Source organism: Taudactylus pleione, unplaced genomic scaffold (genome assembly GCF_031769625.1).
Source record: "Taudactylus pleione unplaced genomic scaffold, aTauple2 ptg000051l, whole genome shotgun sequence".
Taxonomy (NCBI): Eukaryota; Metazoa; Chordata; class Amphibia; order Anura; family Myobatrachidae; genus Taudactylus; species Taudactylus pleione.
In genome coordinates this window covers 1427072-1450452 of record NW_028284453.1, presented here as the reverse complement: position 1 = coordinate 1450452, position 23381 = coordinate 1427072, and the positions used below count along the sequence as shown (strand labels likewise).

The following is a 23381-nucleotide window of genomic DNA, read 5'->3' as shown; positions in this document are numbered from 1 at the left end:
TCTCGGTCGTTTTTTTAAAGTTGCAGGCATTTACAAGGCAAAGCCGAACTGGCCGAACTGGCCGAACTGGCTTTGCCTTGTAAATGACTGCAACTTTAAAAAACGATCGAGATCAGTCTGCATCCCGCACCTCCGGCAGACTCGATCTGTATTACATGCCGCCCAAGGTTTGAGTCTTGAGGATTTAACCATATAATTTTTTATGTTATGTTCCAATTTCAAATTAGTTTGTTTGTGTACATGTTTTAGTATAATAGAGAATTTAGGGGCTTCATTACCAAACTGAAGATTGGTCATTATGTTAAAGCGATAAAAAAAAATTTCACCACAAATTGAAAGGTATATATTACTAATGGCTTCTGGAGCCCATGTTCTTCCCCACAGTTTTATAAAAGTAGAAAAAACGAAAAAAAAAAAGCTTTTATACATGAAAACATAGCAGTAGATATAATATATATATTATGTTCAATATACTGGGCCCTCACCACTTGCAAAACACAATATTTATTTCAAAGTTTGGCTCCTGTAAACACCACACAATGCCAATGTTTACCTAAATTAGTGTTTTTTTTATCACCTAAATCTCTTAACCACTTAAGTGGCTAATATTTTTTCCAAAAAACACTCAGAAATTGTTGGAGTATTTTATGATTGAATTAGGTCAAAAACACAGTTTTCTAACTTATCCAACACAATTTTATTAAAACACTTTTTTTTAAACACATAACATTAATACCAATTTTTTTTACTATAAGATAAATTATATAACCATCGATGACCAGCATGACATTGTGACTTTGCATTTCCTGACAACTGCTCCTCTGAGCTACTGCTGGGTAAACACTGCAGGGTGGGGGGTTGGGGGAGCTGAGAGCTGGTTATTTCCTTGGTGTCTCCTCCTCTATGCAGCCTCCAGGTAGAGTTACTGCCAGGGTGCCTGATCAGCAGTGATTGGCTGCATGTCAGACAATGGGGGAGGGTACAGGGATGCAGAGGAGCCAAGAGGTCCCTCTGTCATTGGCGGCTGTTGGAAGATTATCTTCCAGCTGCCACCCAATGTTGTTTTTTAACTGGTCGCATTGTTTCCAAACATGTCAGGTAACGTACTGCCTGGCATAGTCATAAAAGATTAAAATAAATACCTTTGTTGGAAGCAAAGGCAGGGGGAAAGACAAATAATGTCTATGTTGGGGCACTCTTGCATATGATGTAATAGTTGTATTGTGATGATATGAAAGAGAATATAAAACATAACCTTTAATAAAGAACCTTAAAAGAAAAAGATAGAATATCTAGAAGTACACTGGATATACAAATGAATAATCAATTAACTAATCATCCTAGTCATCTATTGTGACACATGTAATGACTCTTTTACAAGGAGTTAGTTAAGGTAAAGTGTACAAATCAATCATAACGATATGTCCAGTGAAATTCATAACAATTGACGTACACACTTAACACATATACATATAAGTCATCTAAAAATGATGATAATCAAAATCGTGGAATATATCAACAAATTCTAGTCACAAGAAGACATCTATTGTGACACATATAATGACTCTGTTACACAACAAATATCAAAATATATCATAAGGGAAAAATATTGCTGATGCGACCCTCAATAGACAGATTGTATTGATCAATTAAAATGAAACCACACATAAAAGTAGTATGTAGAGTGCTGAATATGGGGATCATCCGTGATATTAGAATAGTATTGGATAATTAATGTACCCGTAAATAGGTATCTGTGATCCCATTAACACATATTGATAACCTAAACCAGAAGAAGAAAGTAAGACCTGGGATGGATAAACGCCCATATACTTCTGCTGTCACCTGTCTATATAAGACAGGGGATGAGAGAGTGTCTGATGCGTTTGTCCCAGGTGAAGAGGAAGGCAACGCTTCTGCTTTCTGGGATATCTAAATGTAACTAACCTCTGATACAAGGTGCATTGCAGAGGGAGTGACAGAGAAGTAACCCAGATGAGAGAGCTTGTTAGAGGGATAGAGAAGACGTGGAGATGTGTGCTATGATAAATCCAGTCCGCACCTGAGAATTAAATAGTCTCATAAATTGAGCTGATAGCTAATGTTGGTAAAAAATATTAATATTGTCACCATAAATTATGGCTATACACTAGTGTACTACTGGTGCTGGGAAAATAACAGGCACACAAACATATAGAAACAGAAAAAAATTATTATTGATAATAATATACGCCGTCAAATGACAGATGTAAATTGGGAAAAAGAATAAGGAAGTAAGTCCTGTGATCACAAGAGATCGGGGGCCCCTCCAAATCCCCAGTCTGTATCAAACGGGGGACGTGAGGAGGAGTAGCCACCGGGGTCACAGGAGGAAGAAAAAGAATGCAGCTGACAGCAGAGATGTCAGCTGTGTCTCTCCCCTGTTACCGTCGGGTATTGCAGGGGGAGTCACCCGCTGATGTCCTCAGTGCAGCGGTGCGGTGGAGAGACAGAAAGATACCTGTAATCTGGAAGGTGTTGAAAAGCATAAGGAGTGGAGGGCAGCATGCAGGCTACAAACGGTAAGACGCGCGTTTTGCCGGAGGGCTTGGTCACCTGAACCATTGGTTATTTAGGATTGTCCAAGCAATTAACCTGTATGTTGGTTCTTATAATCTTCTACTGATCTTTCTTTGAAAATCACAAGATTTATTACTAGTGCGGACTCATCTTTGTTCTTTCCATAGTCATAAAAGATGCAAGCACATCAGGAAAGTAGCTAAAAGCAATATGGCGATATGTGTCTAAGTACTAATTTACAGGACTGAGTCGCATTGACTGTGGAATGTATTGGATGATGACTGGGAGGTGTCTAAACAGACACTCAAAAATCTTCCATCTGATGGGCATGTTATGGGAGTGTCACGAGCTTGCACAGGAGTGGTTGTGAACTCAGATACTTAATCACGTACATTGGAAGCCATTCTCCAACATAGATTCTGAATCTAGCAAGGGACTGGTGCAAGTACTGATGATGCTTCCAATGGTTATGACTGAAGCCGCTCAAATTGGGTGTCCTAGCCCTTCCACATTCAGACACATGCTTGTTCACCAGGGGAAGGGCTTTAATAAGCATTAGCATAAAGTTGCATACATGACTAGTGGCATTAGCGGCAAAAGACCGCAATGCAGTCAATCCTTAAAATGGCAGAGCAAAACAACTGCAGGTCAGTTGACTGCACACATCATCCTGTGGTGCAGTATTTTGTTCAGTTGCCTAACTCTGATGGGTACAGGGTGTGTACTACACATAGGCCCAGGGGTTCAGGGTGGCTCTGGCTACACACCCTGTACACAGTACAGATATGATATGATTTATCTGACCATATCACTTTCCTCCACTCCTCTATAGTCCATGACTTGTACTCTTTACTCAATAAAACCTAAGAATTTGCATTACCAAGTGCTGTTATTTTTGCACTGCAACCTGGCTATAATTTACTCTTCTGAGGAATTTTGTATCAGTGTTCTTATTAAACAAACTCAGTGATGTTTTGAGGCAGATGGGGCCACATGTGCAGTGGCCCCCAACATACCTGTTCCTGGCAATGTCAACTTTTAGGCTAGATCTGCAGAATATTCCCACTAGTGGCTGAGGCCCATCTCTGACCATCCAGGAGCTGCTTCTCATTGTAGTAAGGGAATTTCATGATCACAGTCTACATGTTATAGGGGAAGTAGCACAGGCTGTCTAGCATTGGTGTTAGCTGATGATTTGGAGAGAGAACACATTATCCATTATTTAATTATTATGTCTAAATTATTATGTCTACTATTACACAGTAAGCACCTGTAGGTTGAGCCACAGCTAATTGTGACCATTTCCATTGCCCATCTAGCAATGTTTTTGCCACAGTATTGAATTTTTTAACCTGAACTGTTCCCCACAATGCAGTCCATATCTATCGAGCAGTTGTCCTCAATGAACTCTGGGGTTCATTGAGGACATAAATGGTAATACGGATCTCCCTGTACAGTAAATGTCTTGCACTGTGGTTGGCTTTCATCTGAGCATCCAGTCTGGCAGTTAATTAGAATGAATGCAGTAAACTCTAATTCTCTTCAAGACTAAGCTGCAAAAGTGTAATCTGAACATTATTTGCAAACATACACAATTTCCAACTACACTTTATGTACAAGAGCAGGGCCATAACTAGGGGTGTACAAGCGGTGTCATCTCCCAGAGCAAAGAGCCCTGGTGGCAGCAATGTTACTGCCCCATGGCCTCTGCATCTAGCTAGCAGAGTGCATGAAAAGGCACCTAGAGCAAGTACCACTGCTGTAGTGACACCTGGAGCATCCTTTGTATGCTCTGGGCACGCACTCTGCAGCCTGTACAGTACAGTACATCTGACCGGAGGACACTCTGGGCAGTGCTGTACTTCCAAATGCTGGTGGCCCCCTCGACATGGTGTCATGACGTCATGCACCCAGATACATCGCCGGGATAGGGCGCAGTGCTGCCCGATTATAGCAAAGTGCAAAAGAGATTATGTTGCCAAATGTCTCCTTTGTTTTGCTTGGAATATCCAGGTTTCTGTTGTAGACATTAATTATAGACTTACCCATTGTAACATTCACAAACACAGAGGCAGTAGCAGTACGTAGTGTCACCGGGTTAGTCACCACACAGGTATAAATCCCCTGGTCCGCGCAGTATGCATTATAAAGTATGAGCGTGTTTTGTGTTTTATTTAAAACGCTGTCCTTGAATCTCCATTGGTAGTCGGGTGGTGGCACAGAATCAGCAGAACATGATAATGAGATGTCCGAACCAAAGCTCACATGTAATCTGCCTGTAATTTGCACCTTCTCTGGGTCATCTGCAATAACAAAAAAAAACAATGTCATAATAGTAGGACAGAAAAGCATACACATTATAATGTCAGGACCAGCAGCTTTATCAGCAGAAACAAACATCAGGGAATGTTTATCAATTTTATGTTTATTAAAATATTGTGACAACGGGTGTTTTCACACCCATTTCACATTATTTTAGTATTACCTAATTGTACTTAAAGGCAATTATAGGAGAATTTGTAAAGTACTTAAGTTTTCCTCCAAAAACTAATTATTGCATTGTTTTTTTCTAGTAAGTAGATCACTTTGTAATTGAAAATGCAATCTGCTCAGATTAACTAAAGTTGAATTGTATAAAAAAATAACGGGGTAAGATGGCAGCGGCACATCCGCAGTCACACTCTTAGGGTATTTTTTGCAAAACATACTATGAGAACTGTACAGAGAGGATTCGCAGGGACAGGGCTTTCTTGCAAGCTTTGTTCCTGCCTGCGATATTTGATACATTCTTGTGTTCAATTATCGCTACGTGAATTCGGGCGATATTATCACATTCCATCCATATCTGTTATGCGGATTGTGATAAATATGACCCACAATAATAAGCACAGAACATTTTTATATTTAAGATGATTACAATATACAGTTACTTACAAATGTGTACACGCTCATCTTTGCTGCTGCTGCTGTGACTTGCCATGGCATGGATGCCACAAGTCATGTACCCGTGAATGGGCACATGTATCTTCTTCGCTCCTGCGATTAATTGGATTGCGTGGTGCGAATGCTACTGCGGCTTGGCATACTGTTGTGTACACGTGTGCGGCAAATCACATGCCGCGATGAGTGCTCAAGTTTGCCGCACTGGTGGCAAAGATGAGCGAGGACACATCTGTATAACATCAATATTTTGGTCCTGATCTTAGTTCTGTCAAAGGGGTATATTTACGAGACCTGTAGTTTCTGGCATACAGGTAAAGCAAACATTAGGGCAAATTCTATAGAACACAATACAAAATATCTGATCCATCTGTATAGGACTGTGTCATATGCAGGGCGTAAGAGGGTTGCATATTATTTACATATGAGCAGTGACATAATCAGCTTTTGATAAGAGGGTGAGTGAAGTTGGAAAAGAGGGTGAGTGAAGTTTGAAAAATAGGCACCATAAGTCCCAGCTCTCCATCACCATTCTATTTCTTCATCACAAAGTTGGAAACATCCTGATAAACGGCCTGGTGAGGTCCCCCTCCCCACTAATTAGCCATACTACTGCAGGAGCCTGCAGGACCTGATTCAGCAAAGAACGCAGTTGCTAATATGCACGCAATTGGCCGATTATGGCGTTCTGTGCATGTGCATGCATCGCAGTGCGCGAACCGGCCACTGCGATCAGGACTGCAATAGCAGTGACCACGCAGAGCCATCACTCAATGATCGACAGAAAGTGCCGCTTGTGAATGGTGTCGGGGGGGGGAGGGTGGTCAGCAAAACGCAGACGTGCCAGCGTGTTTGGACGCAGTTGCAGGGGCATGCATAAATTATCCACTGCGATGGCCTACGCAGCTTCAGCTCCAATAGCGTGCGTTCATGTTAGCAATTTCTGACCTTGTGCAAGTGTGCATGAGGGACCCATGGTACTCGATGTGGCCGATGATTTCGCTATTCTGCTAACTATTACGTATGTGTGTAAGGTAAAGTGCGCGTCCTTATATAGTGCTGAGATTGCATTGTGATCGCAATGGATTAGCATACTATCACAATGAGACTGCATACGTAATCGCCAGTGGCGGAACTCCCGGAGACAATGGAGTCAGTTGCCGCCGGGCGCCCAGCCCTGAAGGGGGCATCTGGCTCCATTGTCTCCAGGGTCCCGGCCATTCCACTTCCTTCCACCGCATCTACCTACCCCTATACCGCTACCGCCAGCTTCACTGCAAATAAAAGAAAGCCAGAGAGAGGAGCCGCTGAGCTGAGCGCCAATCAGCATCAGTGGCGCTCCTCCTCCGGCTCTACTACACACTGTGCTCTTGGAGGGCCGCGGACGTCACCACGTATCATGTGACCGCCCGCGACCTACCCTGGCTGTGCCTGCCCCGTGCTCCTCTGAAGAGCCGCCCGACACTGCAGACAGAGTGCAGATGGAGTCGGACCGTGGTGAAGACAAGACACTGTCTGTATAAAGTGCGACTGGGACCCGGGAGACAGGATCTGCGTGGGCAGCGCAGAGGGCTGTGGCACTGTGACTGGGGACTCAGGCAGCAAGAATCAAGTAAGTGAGTCTGTCTGTCTGTCACAGTGTCTGGCAAGCCAAGCAAGTGGGGTCATTGCCTGGCGTTGGACTCGGCGGAGGGGGGGGATGATATATCTACTATGCATATATTTTGTCACTCTGCCATGTTAGGGGGGGAGGGGTGTGCTGAGGGAGCGGGGGATGATATATTTATAAAGCTTATTTTTTATCACTGCCATGTTGGGGGGGGAGGGGTGTGCTGAGGGAGCGGGGGATGATATATTTATAAAGCTTATTGACAATGGAGTCATTTGCCACCTGGCTCCATTGTCCCCGGGAGCTGTATGGAGAAGGAGCGCCACTGATCGGCGCTCCACCTCACTGGCGTAACTACGGAGGGTGCAGGGGGTGCGGTCGCACCCCCTGCACCCTCCATTTGCTGGGCGCCTGCTGAGTGTGTTACCAGCGGGCGCCCGGCTCCTATTCAAACCCCCGACGGCAACCGGAGGACGGAGCTCCCTCCATCTTCCGGGTCCCGCATTGCACTATGGGAGTGACGTCATGACGTCACTCCCATAGTGCCGAGGAGAGGACACCGGGGATGGACGGCAGCAGCACTGGAGTGGGGATAAAGGTAAGTTTGTTGGGTTTTTTTGTGTGTGTGTGTGCGCGTGCGAGGGGGGTGGCTCACTACTGGGGGCAACTACAGGGGGCTAACTTCTGGGGGCTCACTACAGGGGACAACTACAGGGAGCTCACTACTGGGGGCTCACTACTGGGGGCTCACTACTGGGGGCAACTACAAGGGGCTAACTACAGGGGGCTCACTACTGGGGGCAACTACAAGTGGCTCACTACTGGGGCTAACTACAGGGGACTCACTTCTGGGGACTCACTTCTGGGGGAACTACAGGGGGCTAACTACAGGGGGCTAACTACAGGGGCAACTACAGGGGGCTCACTACTGGAGGCACTGCATAGGGGGACCACTACTGGAGGCACTGCATAGGGGGACCATTACTGGGGGGCACTACATAGGCAGGCACTGCATAGGTGGACCACTACTGGGGGCATTGTATAAGAGGAACTGCATTGGGGGGAGGAGCGGCAGCTGGGGCTGGCATAGTGCTAGGGGGGTGGTACCTTTTAATTTGGGGGGGGGCACCAACATTTATCTTGCCTCCGGGCACCAGGGTTGAAGTTACGCCACTGGTAATCGCTATTGCAATCGCATCTGCGATCCGTACTGAATCAGGCCCTAGACCTGGTGCTGTGGAGCAGAAGGGAAATTGGGTGAGTATACTTTCCAAAGTCTCCTCCTCATCCTCTGCTGATTTGATGGCCAACAACATCAGATTTGTGGCTACAAACAGTGGAGCTGCTAATTGGCTAGAGAACATCATGCAGGACCTGGTCTTTTTTCATTTGCATTATGTTCAAACTAGGGGTGAGCGGGTTCGGATTTCTGAAATCCGAACCCCCCCGAGCCCCCCCGATCCGAGTCCGATCCGAGTCAGGCTCGACTTTTCCCGCCTGACTCGGATCTGAAATCGAGGCAAAACGTCATCATCCCGCCTTTCGGGTCTCGCGGGTTTTGGATCCTATATAAGGTACCCGCGTCGGCGCCATTTTCTCACACGGCTGTGGACAGTGAAGAGGGAGGGTGGGAGTTAGGGCTGGCTGGGCTGTGTAGTGTAGTGTAGTGCAGAGTAGTGTTGTGCTGTGCTGTGCTGCGCTGTGCTGCTGTTGTCCACTACTTCAAAGTCCATAGGGGCTGGCTGTGTTGTGCTGTGCTGCTGTTGTTAATAGGGGCTGTGTCCACTACTTCAAAGTCCATAGGGGCTGGCTGGACGGTGTTGTGCAGTCAGTTCTCCATAGGGGCTGTGTCCACTCCAAAGTCCTGTGCAGTGTCCCAGTCCTAAAGGGGTGCTGTAGTGTTGTCCAGGGGGTGCTCTGTCCATCAGGGGTGCTCCCCCAAGTGCTAAAAAAATAATATTTTTTCTGTGTTTGTGAATTGTGTGCGCAGTAGCCGTACGTGCATCAACAAAGTAGTGCCAAGCGTGCGCCTGTGTCATAAGTAAAGGGCCGGCTGGCTTGACCGTTAAAGGGTGCTGTAACCCCCAAAGTACACTCCAGTCCAAACCAAAAAAAAAATTATTTTCTGTGTTTGTGAATTGTGTGCGCAGTAGCCGCACGTGCATCAACAAAGTAGTGCCAAGCGTGCGCCTGTGTCATAAGTAAAGGGCCGGCTGGCTTGACCGTTAAAGGGTGCTGTAACCCCCAAAGTACACTCCAAACAAAATAACAAAATATTTTTTCTGTGTTTGTGAATTGTGTGCGCAGTAGCCGCACGTGCATCAACAAAGTAGTGCCAAGCGTGCGACTGTGTCATAAGTAAAGGGCCAGCAGGCTTGACCGTTAAAGGGTGCTGTAACCCCCAAAGTACACTCCAAACCAAATAACAAAATATTTTTCCTGTGTTTGTGAATTGTGTGCGCAGTAGCCTCACGTGCATCAAGAAATTAGTGCCAAGCGTGCGCCTGTGTCATAAGTAAAGGGCCGGCTGGCTTGACCGTTAAAGGGTGCTGTAACCCCCAAAGTACACTCCAAACCAAATAACAAAATATTTTTTCTGTGTTTGTGAATTGTGTGCGCAGTAGCCGCACGTGCATCAACAAAGTAGTGCCAAGCGTGCGCCTGTGTCATAAGTAAAGGGCCGGCTGGCTTGACCGTTAAAGGGTGCTGTAACCCCCAAAGTACACTCCAGTCCAAACCAAAAAAAAAAATATTTTCTGTGTTTGTGACTGGCTCATTTCTTAAAGGGTGGTGTAACCCACAAAGTGCACTACTCTCCAGCAAAAATAAAAAAATATTTTCTGTGTTTGTGTGCGCTTTAGCCGCACGTATATATCAATATAACATAAATGGAGGACCAAACTTTCTCTGATAAAAATAAAATAGGGAAAGATCAAGAACCACTTCCTCCTAGTGCTGTTGCTGCTGCTGGGAGTTGTTCATCATCCCAGAGAGGAAGTAGGAACACCACCACTTTTACTAAACAATTGACCCTCCAACAGCCCCTAGCGATGAGGATGAAGTACGACAGCAGTCATCCTGAAGCAAAACATATAACTGAGGCCTTGACTGCTATGTTGGTGTTAGTCGAGTGTCGGGTATCCGCCATTAGTGCAGTGGGATTTAGACAATTGATGGAGGTAGTGTGTCCCCAGCTCCAAATCCCGTCTAGATTCCACCTGCATCCTCAAAGCAGCAGCAACAAGCGTGCGTCTGTCTGTTAAAGGGTGGTGTAACCCTCAAAGTGCGCTCCACAAACAATAAAAAAATTTTTTTTTTTTCTGTCTTTGTGAATTGTGTGGGCTGTAGCCGCACTTGCATCCTCAAAGCAGAAGCGACAAGCGTGCGTCTGTCTGTTAAAGGGTGGTGTAACCCTCAAAGTGTGCTCCACAAACAATAAAAATATTCTTCTTTTTTTTCTGTCTTTGTGAAATGTGTGGGCTTTAGCCGCACCTGCATCCTTAAAGCAGCAGCGACAAGCATGCGTCTGTCTGTTAAAGGATGGTGTAACCCTCAAAGTGCTCCAAAAAATAAAAAATATTTTTTTTATGTGTTTGTGACTTGAGTGCGATGTAGCTGCACATGCAGCAACACAGTAGCAGCGCCAAGCGTGCGCCTGTGTCATAAGTCAAGGGCCGGTTTGGACATCTGGTCCGGACTGAAGGACGTGCCAACAATTTCTGACAGGTCTACCATCACTGCATATGATACTGTCCTCAAAGCAGCAGCGACAAGCGTGCATCTGTCTGTTAAAGGGTGGTGTAACCCTCAAAGTACGCTCCACAAACAATTAAAACATTCTTTTTTTTTTTTTCTGTCTTTGTGAAATGTGTGGGCTGTAGCCGCACCTGCATCCTTAAAGCAGCAGCGACATGCGTGCGTCTGTCTGTTAAAGGGTAGTGTAACCCTCAAAGTGCGCTCCACAAACAATAAAAATATTCTTCTTTTTTTTGTCTTTGTGAATTGTGTGGGCTGTAGCCACACTTGCATCCTCAAAGCAGCAGCGACAAGCGTGCGTCTGTCTGTTAAAGGATTACATCGGTGACAACATCCAAGTAGCCATGTCAGACAGTCCGTACCTGTACTGGCAGGAAAAAGAAGCAATTTGGAGGTCCCTGTACAAACTGGCTCTATTTTACCTGAGTTGCCCCCCTCCAGTGGGTACTCCGAAAGAGTGTTTAGTGCAGCCGGGAACCTTGTCAGCAAAAGGCGTAGGAGGTTGCTTCCACAAAATGTGGAGAAGATGATGTTCATAAAATGAATTATCATCTCTTCCAGGGAGACCAGGCTCCTGAACGTACAGAGGGACCTGTGGTTGTGGATTCCAGCGGGGACGAATTAATACTCTGTGAGGATGAGGATGTACACAACACTGAAGAGGGTGAGGAATCGGTGGATGAGGAGGATGAGGATGACATCTTGCCTCCGTAGAGCCAGTGTGTGCAGGGACAGATTAATTGCCAGCTTATTTTGTGGGGGCCCAAACGAACCAATCATTTCAGCCACAGTCATGTGACAGACTCTGGCGCTGAAATGATTGGTTTGTTAAAGTGTGCATGTCCTATTTATACAACATAAGGGTGGGTGGGAGGGCCCAAGGACAATTCCATCTTGCACCTCTTTTCTTTCTTTGCAGTATGTACTGTTTGGGGCCTAGTTTTTCAAACTGCCATCCTGTCTGCCAGTGCAGTGTCACTCCTAGATGGGCCACGTGTTTGTGCCGCCCACTCGTGTCGCTTAGCATAGTCATCCAGCTACCTCGGTGCAACCTTTTGGACATAAAAACACTATTGTGAGGTGTGAGGTGTTCAGAATAGACTGGAAATGAGTGGAAATTAAGGTTATTGAGGTTAATAATAGCATAGGAGCAGAAAAACCCACACATTCTGTGATTTTAGCTGTTTTTAAGCTTTTTAAAAAAAAAATACAGATCCAAAACACAAAACCCAGAACCCAAAACACGGAAGGGTGGTTTTGGCAAAACCAATCCAGATCCAAAACACGAAGAAAGATCCAGATCCAAAACCAAAACACAAAACACGAAAAGTGGCCGGTGCACACCCCTAGTTCAAACTGGTGCTCTATAGCAATGTTCTGGACAGTAAACTGCCGCCCATAGGGCAGAGGCGGATTTACAGTGAAACTAATGAAGCTTAGGCTTCAGGACCTCTAATCCCAGAGGGAACATGAAGCAATTTTTTTATAAGGAGTGAATTTTTCAGCAAAATCAATGACTTTTTTTAAGTGTGTGTTATTAAAATAAGGTTATTTTAGTGATAGAATCATAAGTAGGGGTGAGCGGGTTCGGATTTCAGAAATCCGAACACCCCCCAGCCACCCCGATCCGAGGCCGATCCGAGTCAGGCTCGACTTTTCCCGCCTGACTCGGATCTGAAATCGAGGCAAAACGTCATCATCCCGCCTTCCGGGTCTCGCGGGTTTTGGATCCTATATAAGGTACCCGCGTCTGCGCCATTTTCTCACTCGGCTGTGGACAGTGAAGAGGGAGGGTGGGAGCTAGGGCTGGCTGGGCTGTGTAGTGTAGTGCAGTGTAGTGTTGTGCTGCTCTGTGCTGCTGTTGTCCATAGGGGATGTGTCCACTCCTTCAAAGTCCATAGGGGCTGGATGGACTGTGTTGTGCAGTCAGTTGTCCATAGGGGCTGTGTCCACTCCAAAGTCCTGTGCAGTGTCCCAGTCCTAAAGGGGCACTGTAGTGTTGTCCAGGGGGTGCTCTGTCCATCAGGGGTGCTCCATCCAAGTGCAAAAAAAATTATATTTTTTCTGTGTTTGTGAATTGTGTGCACTGTGGCTGCACGTGCATCAACAAAGGAGCAGCACCAAGCATGCACCTGTGTCCCATAAGTAAAGGGCTGGCTGGCTTGTCCGTTAAAGGGTGCTGTAACCCCCAAAGTACACTCCAAACAAAATAAAAAAATATTTTCTGTGTTTGTGAATTGTTTGCGCAGTAGCCGCATGTGCATCGACAAAGTAGTGCCAAGCGTGCGCCTGTGTCATAAGTAAAGGTCCGGCTGGCTTGACCGTTAAAGGGTGCTGTAACCCCCAAAGTACACTCCAAACAAAATAAAAAATATTTTCTGTGTTTGTGAATTGTGTGTACTGTGGCTGCACGTGCATCAACAAAGGAGCAGCACCAAGCATGCGCCTGTGTCCCATAAGTAAAGGGCTGGCTGGCTTGTCCGTTAAAGGGTGCTGTAACCCCCAAAGTACACTCCAAACAAAATAAAAAAATATTTTCTGTGTTTGTGAATTGTTTGCGCAGTAGCCGCATGTGCATCGACAAAGTAGTGCCAAGCGAGCGCCTGTGTCATAAGTAAAGGTCCGGCTGGCTTGACCGTTAAAGGGTGCTGTAACCCCCAAAGTACACTCCAAACAAAATAAAAAATATTTTCTGTGTTTGTGAATTGTGTGCACTGTGGCTGCACGTGCATCAACAAAGGAGCAGCACCAAGCATGCGCCTGTGTCCCATAAGTAAAGGGCTGGCTGGCTTGTCCGTTAAAGGGTGCTGTAACCCCCAAAGTACACTCCAAACAAAATAAAAAAATATTTTCTGTGTTTGTGAATTGTTTGCGCAGTAGCCGCATGTGCATCGACAAAGTAGTGCCAAGCGTGCGCCTGTGTCATAAGTAAAGGTCCGGCTGGCTTGACCGTTAAAGGGTGCTGTAACCCCCAAAGTACACTCCAAACAAAATAAAAAATATTTTCTGTGTTTGTGAATTGTGTGCACTGTGGCTGCACGTGCATCAAGAAAGGAGCAGCGCCAAGCGTGCGCCTGTGTCCCATAAGTAAAGGGCCGGCTGGTTTGTCCATTAAAGGGTGCTGTAACCCCCAAAGTACACTCCAAACAAAATAAAAAAATATTTTCTGTGTTGTGAATTGTGTGCACTGTGGCTGCACGTGTATCAACAAAGGAGGAGCACCAAGCGTGCGCCTGTGTCCCATAAGTAAAGGGCCGGCTGGCTTGTCCATTAAAGGGTGCTGTAACCCCCAAAGTACACTCCAAACAAAATAAAAAAATATTTTCTGTGTTTGTGAATTGTTTGCGCAGTAGCCGCACGTGCATCGACAAAGTAGTGCCAACCGTGCGCCTGTGTCATAAGTAAAGGTCCGGCTGGCTTGACCGTTAAAGGGTGCTGTAACCCCCAAAGTACACTCCAAACAAAATAAAAAAAAATTTCTGTGTTTGTGAATTGTGTGCACTCTGGCTGCACGTGCATCAACAACGGAGCAGCGCCAAGCGTGCGCCTGTGTCCCATTAGTAAAGGGCCGGCTGGCTTGTCTGTTAAAGGGTGCTGTAACCCCCAAAGTACACTCCAAACAAAATAAAAAAATATTTTCTGTGTTTGTGAATTGTGTGCACTGTGGCTGCACGTGCATCAACAAAGGAGCAGCGCCAAGCGTGCGCCTGTGTTCCATATGTAAAGTGCCGGCTGGCTCATTTCTTAAAGGGTGGTGTAACCCACAAAGTGCACTACTCTCCAGCAAAAATAAAAAAATATTTTCTGTGTTTGTGCGTGCCTTAACCGCACGTATATATCAATATAACATAAATGGAGGACCAAACTTTCTCCGATAAAAATAAAATAGGGAAAGATCAAGAACCACTTCCACCTAGTGCTGTTGCTGCTGCTGGGAGTTGTTCATCATCCCAGAGAGGAAGTAGGAACACCACTACTTTTACTAAACAATTGACCCTCCAACAGTCCCTAGCGAGGAGGATGAAGTACGACAGCAGTCATCCTGAAGCAAAACATATAACTGAGGCCTTGACTGCTATGTTGGTGTTAGACGTGCGTCCAGTATCCGCCATTAGTGCAGTGGGATTTAGACAATTGATGGAGGTAGTGTGTCCCCGGTTCCAAATCCCGTCTAGATTCCACCTGCATCCTCAAAGCAGCAGCGACAAGCGTGCATCTGTCTGTTAAAGGGTGCTGTAACCCTCAAAGTACACTCCACAAACAATAAAAAAATTCTTCTTTTTTTTTCTGTCTTTGTGAAATGTGTGGGCTGTAGCCGTACCTGCATCCTCAAAGCAGCAACGACAAGCGTGCGTCTGTCTGTGAAAGGGTGGTGTAACCCTCAAAGTGCGCTAAACAAACAATTAAAAAATTCTACTTTTTTCTGTCTTTGTGAATTGTGTGGGCTGTAGCCGCACCTGCATCCTCAAAGCAGCAGCGACAAGCGTGCGTCTGTCTGTTAAAGGGTGGTGTAATCCTCAAAGTGCTCCAAAAAATAAAAAACTATTTTTTTTCTGTGTTTGTGACTTGTGTGCGATGTAGCCACACGTGCATCAACACAGTAGCAGCGCCAAGCGTGCGCCTGTGTCATAAGTCAAGGGCCGGTTTGGACATCTGGTCTGGACTGAAGGACGTGTCAACAATTTCTGACAAGTCTACTGTCACTGCATATGATACTGTCCTCAAAGCAGCAGCGACAAGCGTGCATCTGTCTGTTAAAGGGTGGTGTAACTCTCAAAGTGCGCTCCACAAACAATAAAAAAATCTTTTTTTTTCTGTCTTTGTGAAATGTGTGGGCTGTAGCCGCACCTGCATCCTTAAAGCAGCATCAACAAGCGTGTGTCTGTCTGTTAAAGGGTGGTGTAACACTCAAAGTGTGCTCCACAAACAATAAGAAAATTCTTCTTTTTTTTTCTGTTTTTGTGAATTGTGTGGGCTGTAGCCGCACCTGCATCATCAAAGCAGAAGCGACAAGCGTGCGTCTGTCTGTCAAAGGGTGGAGTAACCCCCAAAGTGCGCTCCACAAAAAATAAAATAATCTTCTTTTTTTCTGTGTTTGTGTGTGAAATGTATGCACAGTAGCCGCACCTGCATCCTCAAAGCAGCAGTGACAAGTGTGCGTCTGTCTGTTAAAGGGTGGTGTAACCCTCAAAGTGCGCTTCACAAAAAATAAAAAATTCTTTTTTTTCCTGTCTTTGTGAATTGTGTGGGCTGTAGCCGCACTTGCATCCTCAAAGCAGAAGCGACAAGCGTGCGTCTGTCTGTTAAAGGGTGGTGTAACCCTCAAAGTGTGCTCCACAAACAATAAAAATATTCTTCTTTTTTTTCTGTCTTTGTGAAATGTGTGGGCTTTAGCCGCACCTGCATCCTTAAAGCAGCAGCGACAAGCGTGCGTCTGTCTGTTAAAGGATGGTGTAACCCTCAAAGTGCTCCAAAAAATAAAAAATATTTTTTTTATGTGTTTGTGACTTGAGTGCGATGTAGCTGCACATGCAGCAACACAGTAGCAGCGCCAAGCGTGCGCCTGTGTCATAAGTCAAGGGCCGGTTTGGACATCTGGTCTGGACTGAAGGACGTGTCAACAATTTCTGACAAGTCTACTGTCACTGCATATGATACTGTCCTCAAAGCAGCAGCGACAAGCGTGCATCTGTCTGTTAAAGGGTGGTGTAACTCTCAAAGTGCGCTCCACAAAAAATAAAAAAATCTTTTTTTTTCTGTCTTTGTGAAATGTGTGGGCTGTAGCCGCACCTGCATCCTTAAAGCAGCATCAACAAGCGTGTGTCTGTCTGTTAAAGGGTGGTGTAACACTCAAAGTGTGCTCCACAAACAATAAGAAAATTCTTCTTTTTTTTTCTGTCTTTGTGAATTGTGTGGGCTGTAGCCGCACCTGCATCATCAAAGCAGAAGCGACAAGCGTGCGTCTGTCTGTCAAAGGGTGGAGTAACCCCCAAAGTGCGCTCCACAAAAAATAAAATAATCTTCTTTTTTTCTGTGTTTGTGTGTGAAATGTATGCACAGTAGCCGCACCTGCATCCTCAAAGCAGCAGTGACAAGTGTGCATCTGTCTGTTAAAGGGTGGTGTAACCCTCAAAGTGCGCTTCACAAAAAATAAAAAATTCTTTTTTTTCCTGTCTTTGTGAATTGTGTGGGCTGTAGCCGCACCTGCATCCTCAAAGCAGCAGCGACAAGCGTGCGTCTGTCTGTTAAAGGATTACATCGGTGACAGCATCCAAGTAGGCATGTCAGACAGTCCGTACATGTACTGGCAGGAAAAAGAAGCAATTTGGAGGCCCCTGTACAAACTGGCTCTATTTTACCTGAGTTGCCCCCCCTCCAGTGTGCATTTCGAAAGAGTGTTTAGTGTAGCCGGGAACCTTGTCAGCAAAAGGCGTAGGAGGTTGCTTCCACAAAACGTGGAGAAGATGATGTTCATAAAAATTAATTATCAACTCTTCCAGGGAGACCAGCCTCCAGAACGTACAGAGGGACCTGTGGTGGTGGATTCCAGTGGGGATGAATTAATACTCTGTGAGGATGAGGATGTACACAACACTGAAGAGGGTGAGGAATCGGTGAATGAGGAGGATGAGGACGACATCTTGCCTCCGTAGAGCCAGTTTGTGCAGGGCCAAATTAATTGCCAGTTTGTTTTGTGGGGGCCCAAATGAACCAATCATTACTGCCACAGTCGTGTGGCAGACCCTGGCGCTGAAATGATTGGTTTGTTAAAGTGTGCATGTCCTGTTTATACAACATAAGGATGGGTGGGAGGGCCGAAGGACAATTCCATCTTGGACCTCTTTTTTTTCTTTGCATTATGTACTGTTTGGGGCCTAGTTTTTCAAACTGCCATCCTGTCTGCCACTGCAGTGTCACTCCTAGATGGGCCACATGTTTGTGCCGCCCACTCGTGTCGCTTAGCATAGTCATCCATCCACCTTGGTGCAACCTTTTGGACATAAAAACACTATTGTGAGGTGTGAGGTGTTCAGAATAGACTGGAAACGAGTGGAAATTAAGGTTTTTGAGATTAATAATAGCATAGGAGCAGAAAAATCAACACATTCTGTGATTTTAGCTGTTTTTATGCTTTTTTTAAAAAAAATACAGATCCAAAACACAAACCCAGATCCCAAAACACGGAAGGGTGGTTTTGGCAAAACCAATCCAGATCCAAAACACGAAGAAAGATCCAAAACCAAAACACAAAACACGAAAAGTGGCCGGTGCACACCCCTAATCATAAGCCAAGGGGTTAAAGTATTTAATATTGACCTTAGAATATGCTCTACAGTAGTGCATGTAGGGGAGGTTTCCCAGATACCCCTCCCCTGATCAGTACTGGCTGGCAGACACTCTATCTATCTACAGTTCTGACCAGAGGATGGCTCTTAATAAAGAGCTGCTGTCAGTGTCACCCCTGAGTTCAGTACTGGCAATTGCTACTAGATGCTCCCATCTCCATTTGTGCTGTCCCATCTATCTATCTACCTACTGTATCTACAGTGTCTTACTCCCTGGACGTTTCTACATCTATCTATCTATCTATCTATCTATCTATCTATCTATCTATCCATAGCCTCTCACCCTCTGGTGGGTTTCTACATCTATCTGTTATCTACAGTGGTCCACTGGTTTCTGCCAGTTCTAAGCTGAAGTGCTGGAGAGCAGTACAATAATGAATGTCTGCAGGCAACATTGAAGCATGGTGGAGGTTCCTTGCAAGTTTGAGGCTGCATTTCAGCAAATGGAGTTAGGGATTTGGTTAAGAATAATGGTGTCCTCAATGCTGAGAAATACAGGCAGGTACTTATCCTTTATGCAATACCATCAGTGATGCCTCTGATTAGCTCCAAATTTATCCTGCAGCAGGACAACGACCCCAAACATACAGCCAATGTCATTAATAACTATCTTCAGCTTAAAGAAGAACAAGGAGTCCTGGAAGTGATAATATGGCCCCATCAGAGCACTAATCTCAACATCTTCGAGTCTGTCTGGGATTACATGAAGAGTCAGAAGGATTTGCTCAAGCCTACATCCACAGAAGATCTGTGTTTAGTTCTCCAAGATGTTTGGAACAACCTCCCTGCTGAGTTCCTTCAAAAACTGTGTGCAAGTGTACCTAGAAGAATTGAAGAATTGATGCTGCTTTGACACCAACTATTGATTTGATTTAGATTTATTTTCTGTTCATTAACTTTGTATTTTGTTAATTGATAAAAATAAACTATTAACACTTCTAGTTTTTAAAGCATTCTTACATTGCAGCATTTTTCCACACCTGCCCAAAACGTTTGCACAGGACCGTATATAGGAATATTATCTGACGTGTGTGTGTGTTGTAAAGCTCACTCCAACCAATGTACTATAATTGACATATATTTAGAATGTATTTATATTTAGAATGCAATATTATCCATAAAAAATGAAAAACATGAACAAAGGAAAAAAAAAGTAATACATTAATGCCAATAAATATACAATTAACCAAAAAGTAAACCTAAAATAATTGACTGTTTATAATTCTGTTAAATGCAATAAGCAAATATTAGCAGAGGATATGGGCCAGAGTGATATTGCCCAATCAGGTTGTAGTTTTTGGTACATAGGTTTGGAGCTGACCAATATCCTCCAAGTCCACTAGTATATATAAAGTGACATTTCATTAGAAATTATTAATTTATAATTAATACATACATGGCTATTAACATTAACACACATTAATTACAAAGTAAACATTTTCTAGTAAGTTTACTTCATCAACCAGTAATATCACAAGTACTCACAGGCTACGGTTACTGTGTAGGGATCACTGATACTCTTACTGACAAGGTTCTCAGCCTCACATCTGTACTCTCCTGAGTCTGCCCGTGTAACACTGGAGAGTGTCACAGTCCTGTTATCTGCTGATAAGCTGGTTTCAGAGGGGAGACCGGCACTGTTCCTGCTCCATGTTATCCTCTCAGCATCACTGGCGTCACATGTCAGGGTAATTGTGTCATTTTCCTTGGGCTGGGAGGTAGACGCTGTGACCTTAGGCTTCCTGACCCGCTCTGTGGATGTAATAATATATGGACAGTTAAGAGGTCACACACAGACTCTACCACTCATATTAATAAGTAATATAATACAGAAATAAAATGAATGAGGTAATGTAATACCATGCAAAGTTTACGGTAGAAGTGCACGCTGGAATTACCTGCATGGTGGATACAGTTATTTCTTCAGTGTCAAATCCATACCATAAAAGGGTCTATCCAAACGTCTCAACATCATTATATTCTAAATCAGGACCGAACCGAAATGTGTTAGATTCCTAGGGGTAAATGTACTAAGATTCGAGGTTGTTCGAGTTTGTTTTTCTTTAAAACTCTATTTGCAACGCCGAGGCTGAAAATCTAAAATTTACTAAGATGCATGTTTAGCTGAGATCGTGTTGCCCGATGGTGAAGCAGATTGAGATTTCTCACCCGAGTTGCAAGTTTAGAACAAGATTTCTCACCTGAGTTTTTCAGTGAAAAGAGAGAAATCTCACCCGAGATGGCAATCTTGAGCAAACTCGAATCTTAGAGAAATGTACCCCATAATCTGTGACAAGATGAAGGTCCATCATCGTGTTATTAGCCTCTGCAACTCATCCTATACAATGTAGTGACACAGAAAATTACCTTTTTACAGCCTTTACTTTCTCTTTCAATATTTACAGTAAGTGCAGAGAGAAGGAACTACAAGACCCTAGTTTGCATTTATTACCTGTTGTGTAAAAGGCTGGGGGTATAGCAATTTAATTGTAAAAACATATGGAAGAATGGGGGAAATTTATCAAAGCTTGGAGAGAGATAAAGTGGAGAGAGATAAAGTACCAACCAATCAGCTCCTAGCTGTAATTTTGTTTGTCATTTTTCAGGTTGTGTTTGAAAAATGGCAGGTGGGGTTGGTGACCCAGAACTGGACATGAGGAAATGGATAAAAGAGGCTGCAGGGAGAGCCTGAGTTTGCTGTATATTTTCTGAGAGGAACTGGCATTGACGTTACGGCTGCAGCACAGACCCTGCAGCACAGTATATACAGTATGGAAATACGATGTACCAGATCTGCACTTTGACAGCTGGGTCCTTACCATAAAGTCAGAACTTGCAGTACTCCATTATCACAACAGAAACAAGATCTACCTCATTGGGACCTCAGGGCCCAATTATTAATGATCACATTTGTAATGCGATCCGAGCATGATATTACCGCCCATGATTGCACTGCAAGATGCGATCATAGCACAGGAATGTATTATCTGGCATCCGCAGAAACAGGGACCTCCCCATTTCCGGGGTGGATTCCAGGGGGAACCCTCTGCTGGCTAATTTTGCAATGTGTAGCCAATAGTCTACAACGGGCTTCAGATTGCGGCAGCTGCGGGGGCCAATCTCCGGAATACATTGCTTTCCGTAAGTTGTTAAATACAGCAGCATCGCATCATCCATAGAAGTTATGGGGATTGCGACTGCTGACAGGAATGGAGGGATCGCAGCAGGTATTGGAGATATCTGCTGCGGTCCCTCTGTCGTACTTTTGGGGGATACTAAATACTTTCGGTTACTCCCTGAAAACACCCATACTAAATAAGTTGCAAATATTTATTGATAAATGGATCCTTCAGGGGCATTCTCTCACAGCAGTTTTTCTATCAACAGTACCATCCACTGCCAAGGCAGGTAAGCAAGATTATGTTATATGCTCAATACCGTAAAGATGGCCAAATTGATAGGGGATGGAGGGTCTCACCAAGTGAACTGATACTTGTTGATGGTAAGTAATTTTATATTGTGTGTAATCAAGCAGTGAAAAGCGTGGAGAAGTGGACCAGTGGAGGCGTTGCCCATAGCAACCAATCAGCTCCTACCTATTATTTTATAGACTGTACTTGATAAATGCTACTTCAAAGCTGATTGGTTGCTATGGGCAACTTCTCCATGCTTTTCACTGCCTGATACATAAAGCCCTTAGTTTTCTTCAAGGCAGGTCTGACCCCAAGGCACATAATACAAGGGAAGACAACAGTAGTCCTATATGTGGCACTCATGGGATTAATTGTTAGACTAATACAGTAATTCTTACAAAACAGAACCTAAAAAGGAATCCAAATATATGAAAATATAACTTTTATTAACAAATTCTTAAAATCATATGGAGGGCAAAAAATATGGTGACAATCGTGAAATTAGTGGTGTTGGGTTTACGTGAAATAAAAGCACTCCTCTCTGAAGTCAATGTTTGTATATTAATCTTTATTAATTACTTATCCACTCCATAGGTACAATACCAGTAACTGCTATCAGTGATTCTAGGGGTAAATTTACTAAGATTCGAGATGGTCCCGGTTTTCAAAGTGATTTAACTCGCTGGAATTCGACAAAATTCGGGTGATTTAATCCCTTTTCTTTTACTAAATTTACCAACAGGCGATTTGAAGCTAAACAAGTTTGCCAATGGTGAAGCAGAACGAGATATCTCTCCCGAGTAACTCGTTTTGCAGGAGATTTGCCACCCGAGATTGCAGTGTTTTCTCTCTGCAAATCTCTCCCGAGCTAGCAGCCAGCACATATCAGTGAGATAGGTGCTTGCTGCTTGTTTGTTAACCCTTGTAAAAAATAGATAAATGTTTAAAAAAAATTATGTAGGGCCCCCCAAAAAACACTAACCAGCCCTGGGCTAGCCAGCCTGTCCAGGTTCTTAAAAATACAATGGAAAAAATGTGTAGGGTTTCACTGTATTTCAAGAACCAGCACAAGGCATCAGGGACAGAGCTGATATTTAATATACGGAGAAAAAAAATTACATGAGGTCCCCCGTATATTTAAAACCAGCACTGGACCCTTTCTAACGGGGGACTGATGCCACAGCCAGGGGTGCCCTTTCACTGGGCCCCCCAGCCGCAGCATCAGCCCTGACCATTAGTCAGCCCAGGCCAGGGATCCCTGGGGAGTTGGTGACCCCTCCAATAAAGGGGTCACCCTCTCCAGGGCACCCCTTGCCTAGGTTGATAGCCCAGGGCTATCCCCGCCACCCCTTGCTGGTGGGTGGCGGGTTGATAGTGTTTTGTGTTGTGTAAAAAATAGATTGTTCATCATTGTCTTTACAGTGGAACTACAGGTCCCAGCCAGCCACCCCCGCATGCTGGTACTTGTAGAACAACAAGTACTAGCATGCAGAGCAATAAGGGCCCACTGGTACCTGTACTTCACCTGTAAAGAAATGGTTAAATAAACACACAACACACCGTGATAATAAAGCTTTATTACATACACATACATACTCACCTAGTTCCAGATGTTCTCGTCCACTTGTCATCGTAAAGTATCCATTTGGAATTACCTGTAAAAAAAGATCCAATACTCACCTTTCTGTCCCACGATGTTCTCCGCAGAAATCCAAGACGGGCCTCTGATACTGTGTAACAGCATGCTTCTGCATTGTG

General features: G+C 44.5%; 1 protein-coding gene across 2 annotated transcripts in view; it reads right to left on the bottom strand.

The window, feature by feature from the left end:
* The window catches only part of LOC148535437 (cell adhesion molecule CEACAM7-like), a 130306-nt gene that overhangs the window by 88330 nt on the left and 18595 nt on the right, over positions 1–23381 (bottom strand). Inside the window, exons 3-4 of one of the 2 annotated variants that reach the window (XR_015875369.1) lie at positions 19696–19962; positions 4605–4862 (exon numbers count right to left, since the gene is read on the bottom strand). Coding sequence is in view for 1 of the 2 variants with exons in the window: in XM_088462560.1 (XP_088318686.1) it covers positions 19696–19962 (267 nt within the window). In the remaining variant the exon portion in view is untranslated. The remainder of the gene's footprint in view (positions 1–4604; positions 4863–19695; positions 19963–23381) is intronic. The other variant, XM_088462560.1, reaches the window with a different exon arrangement.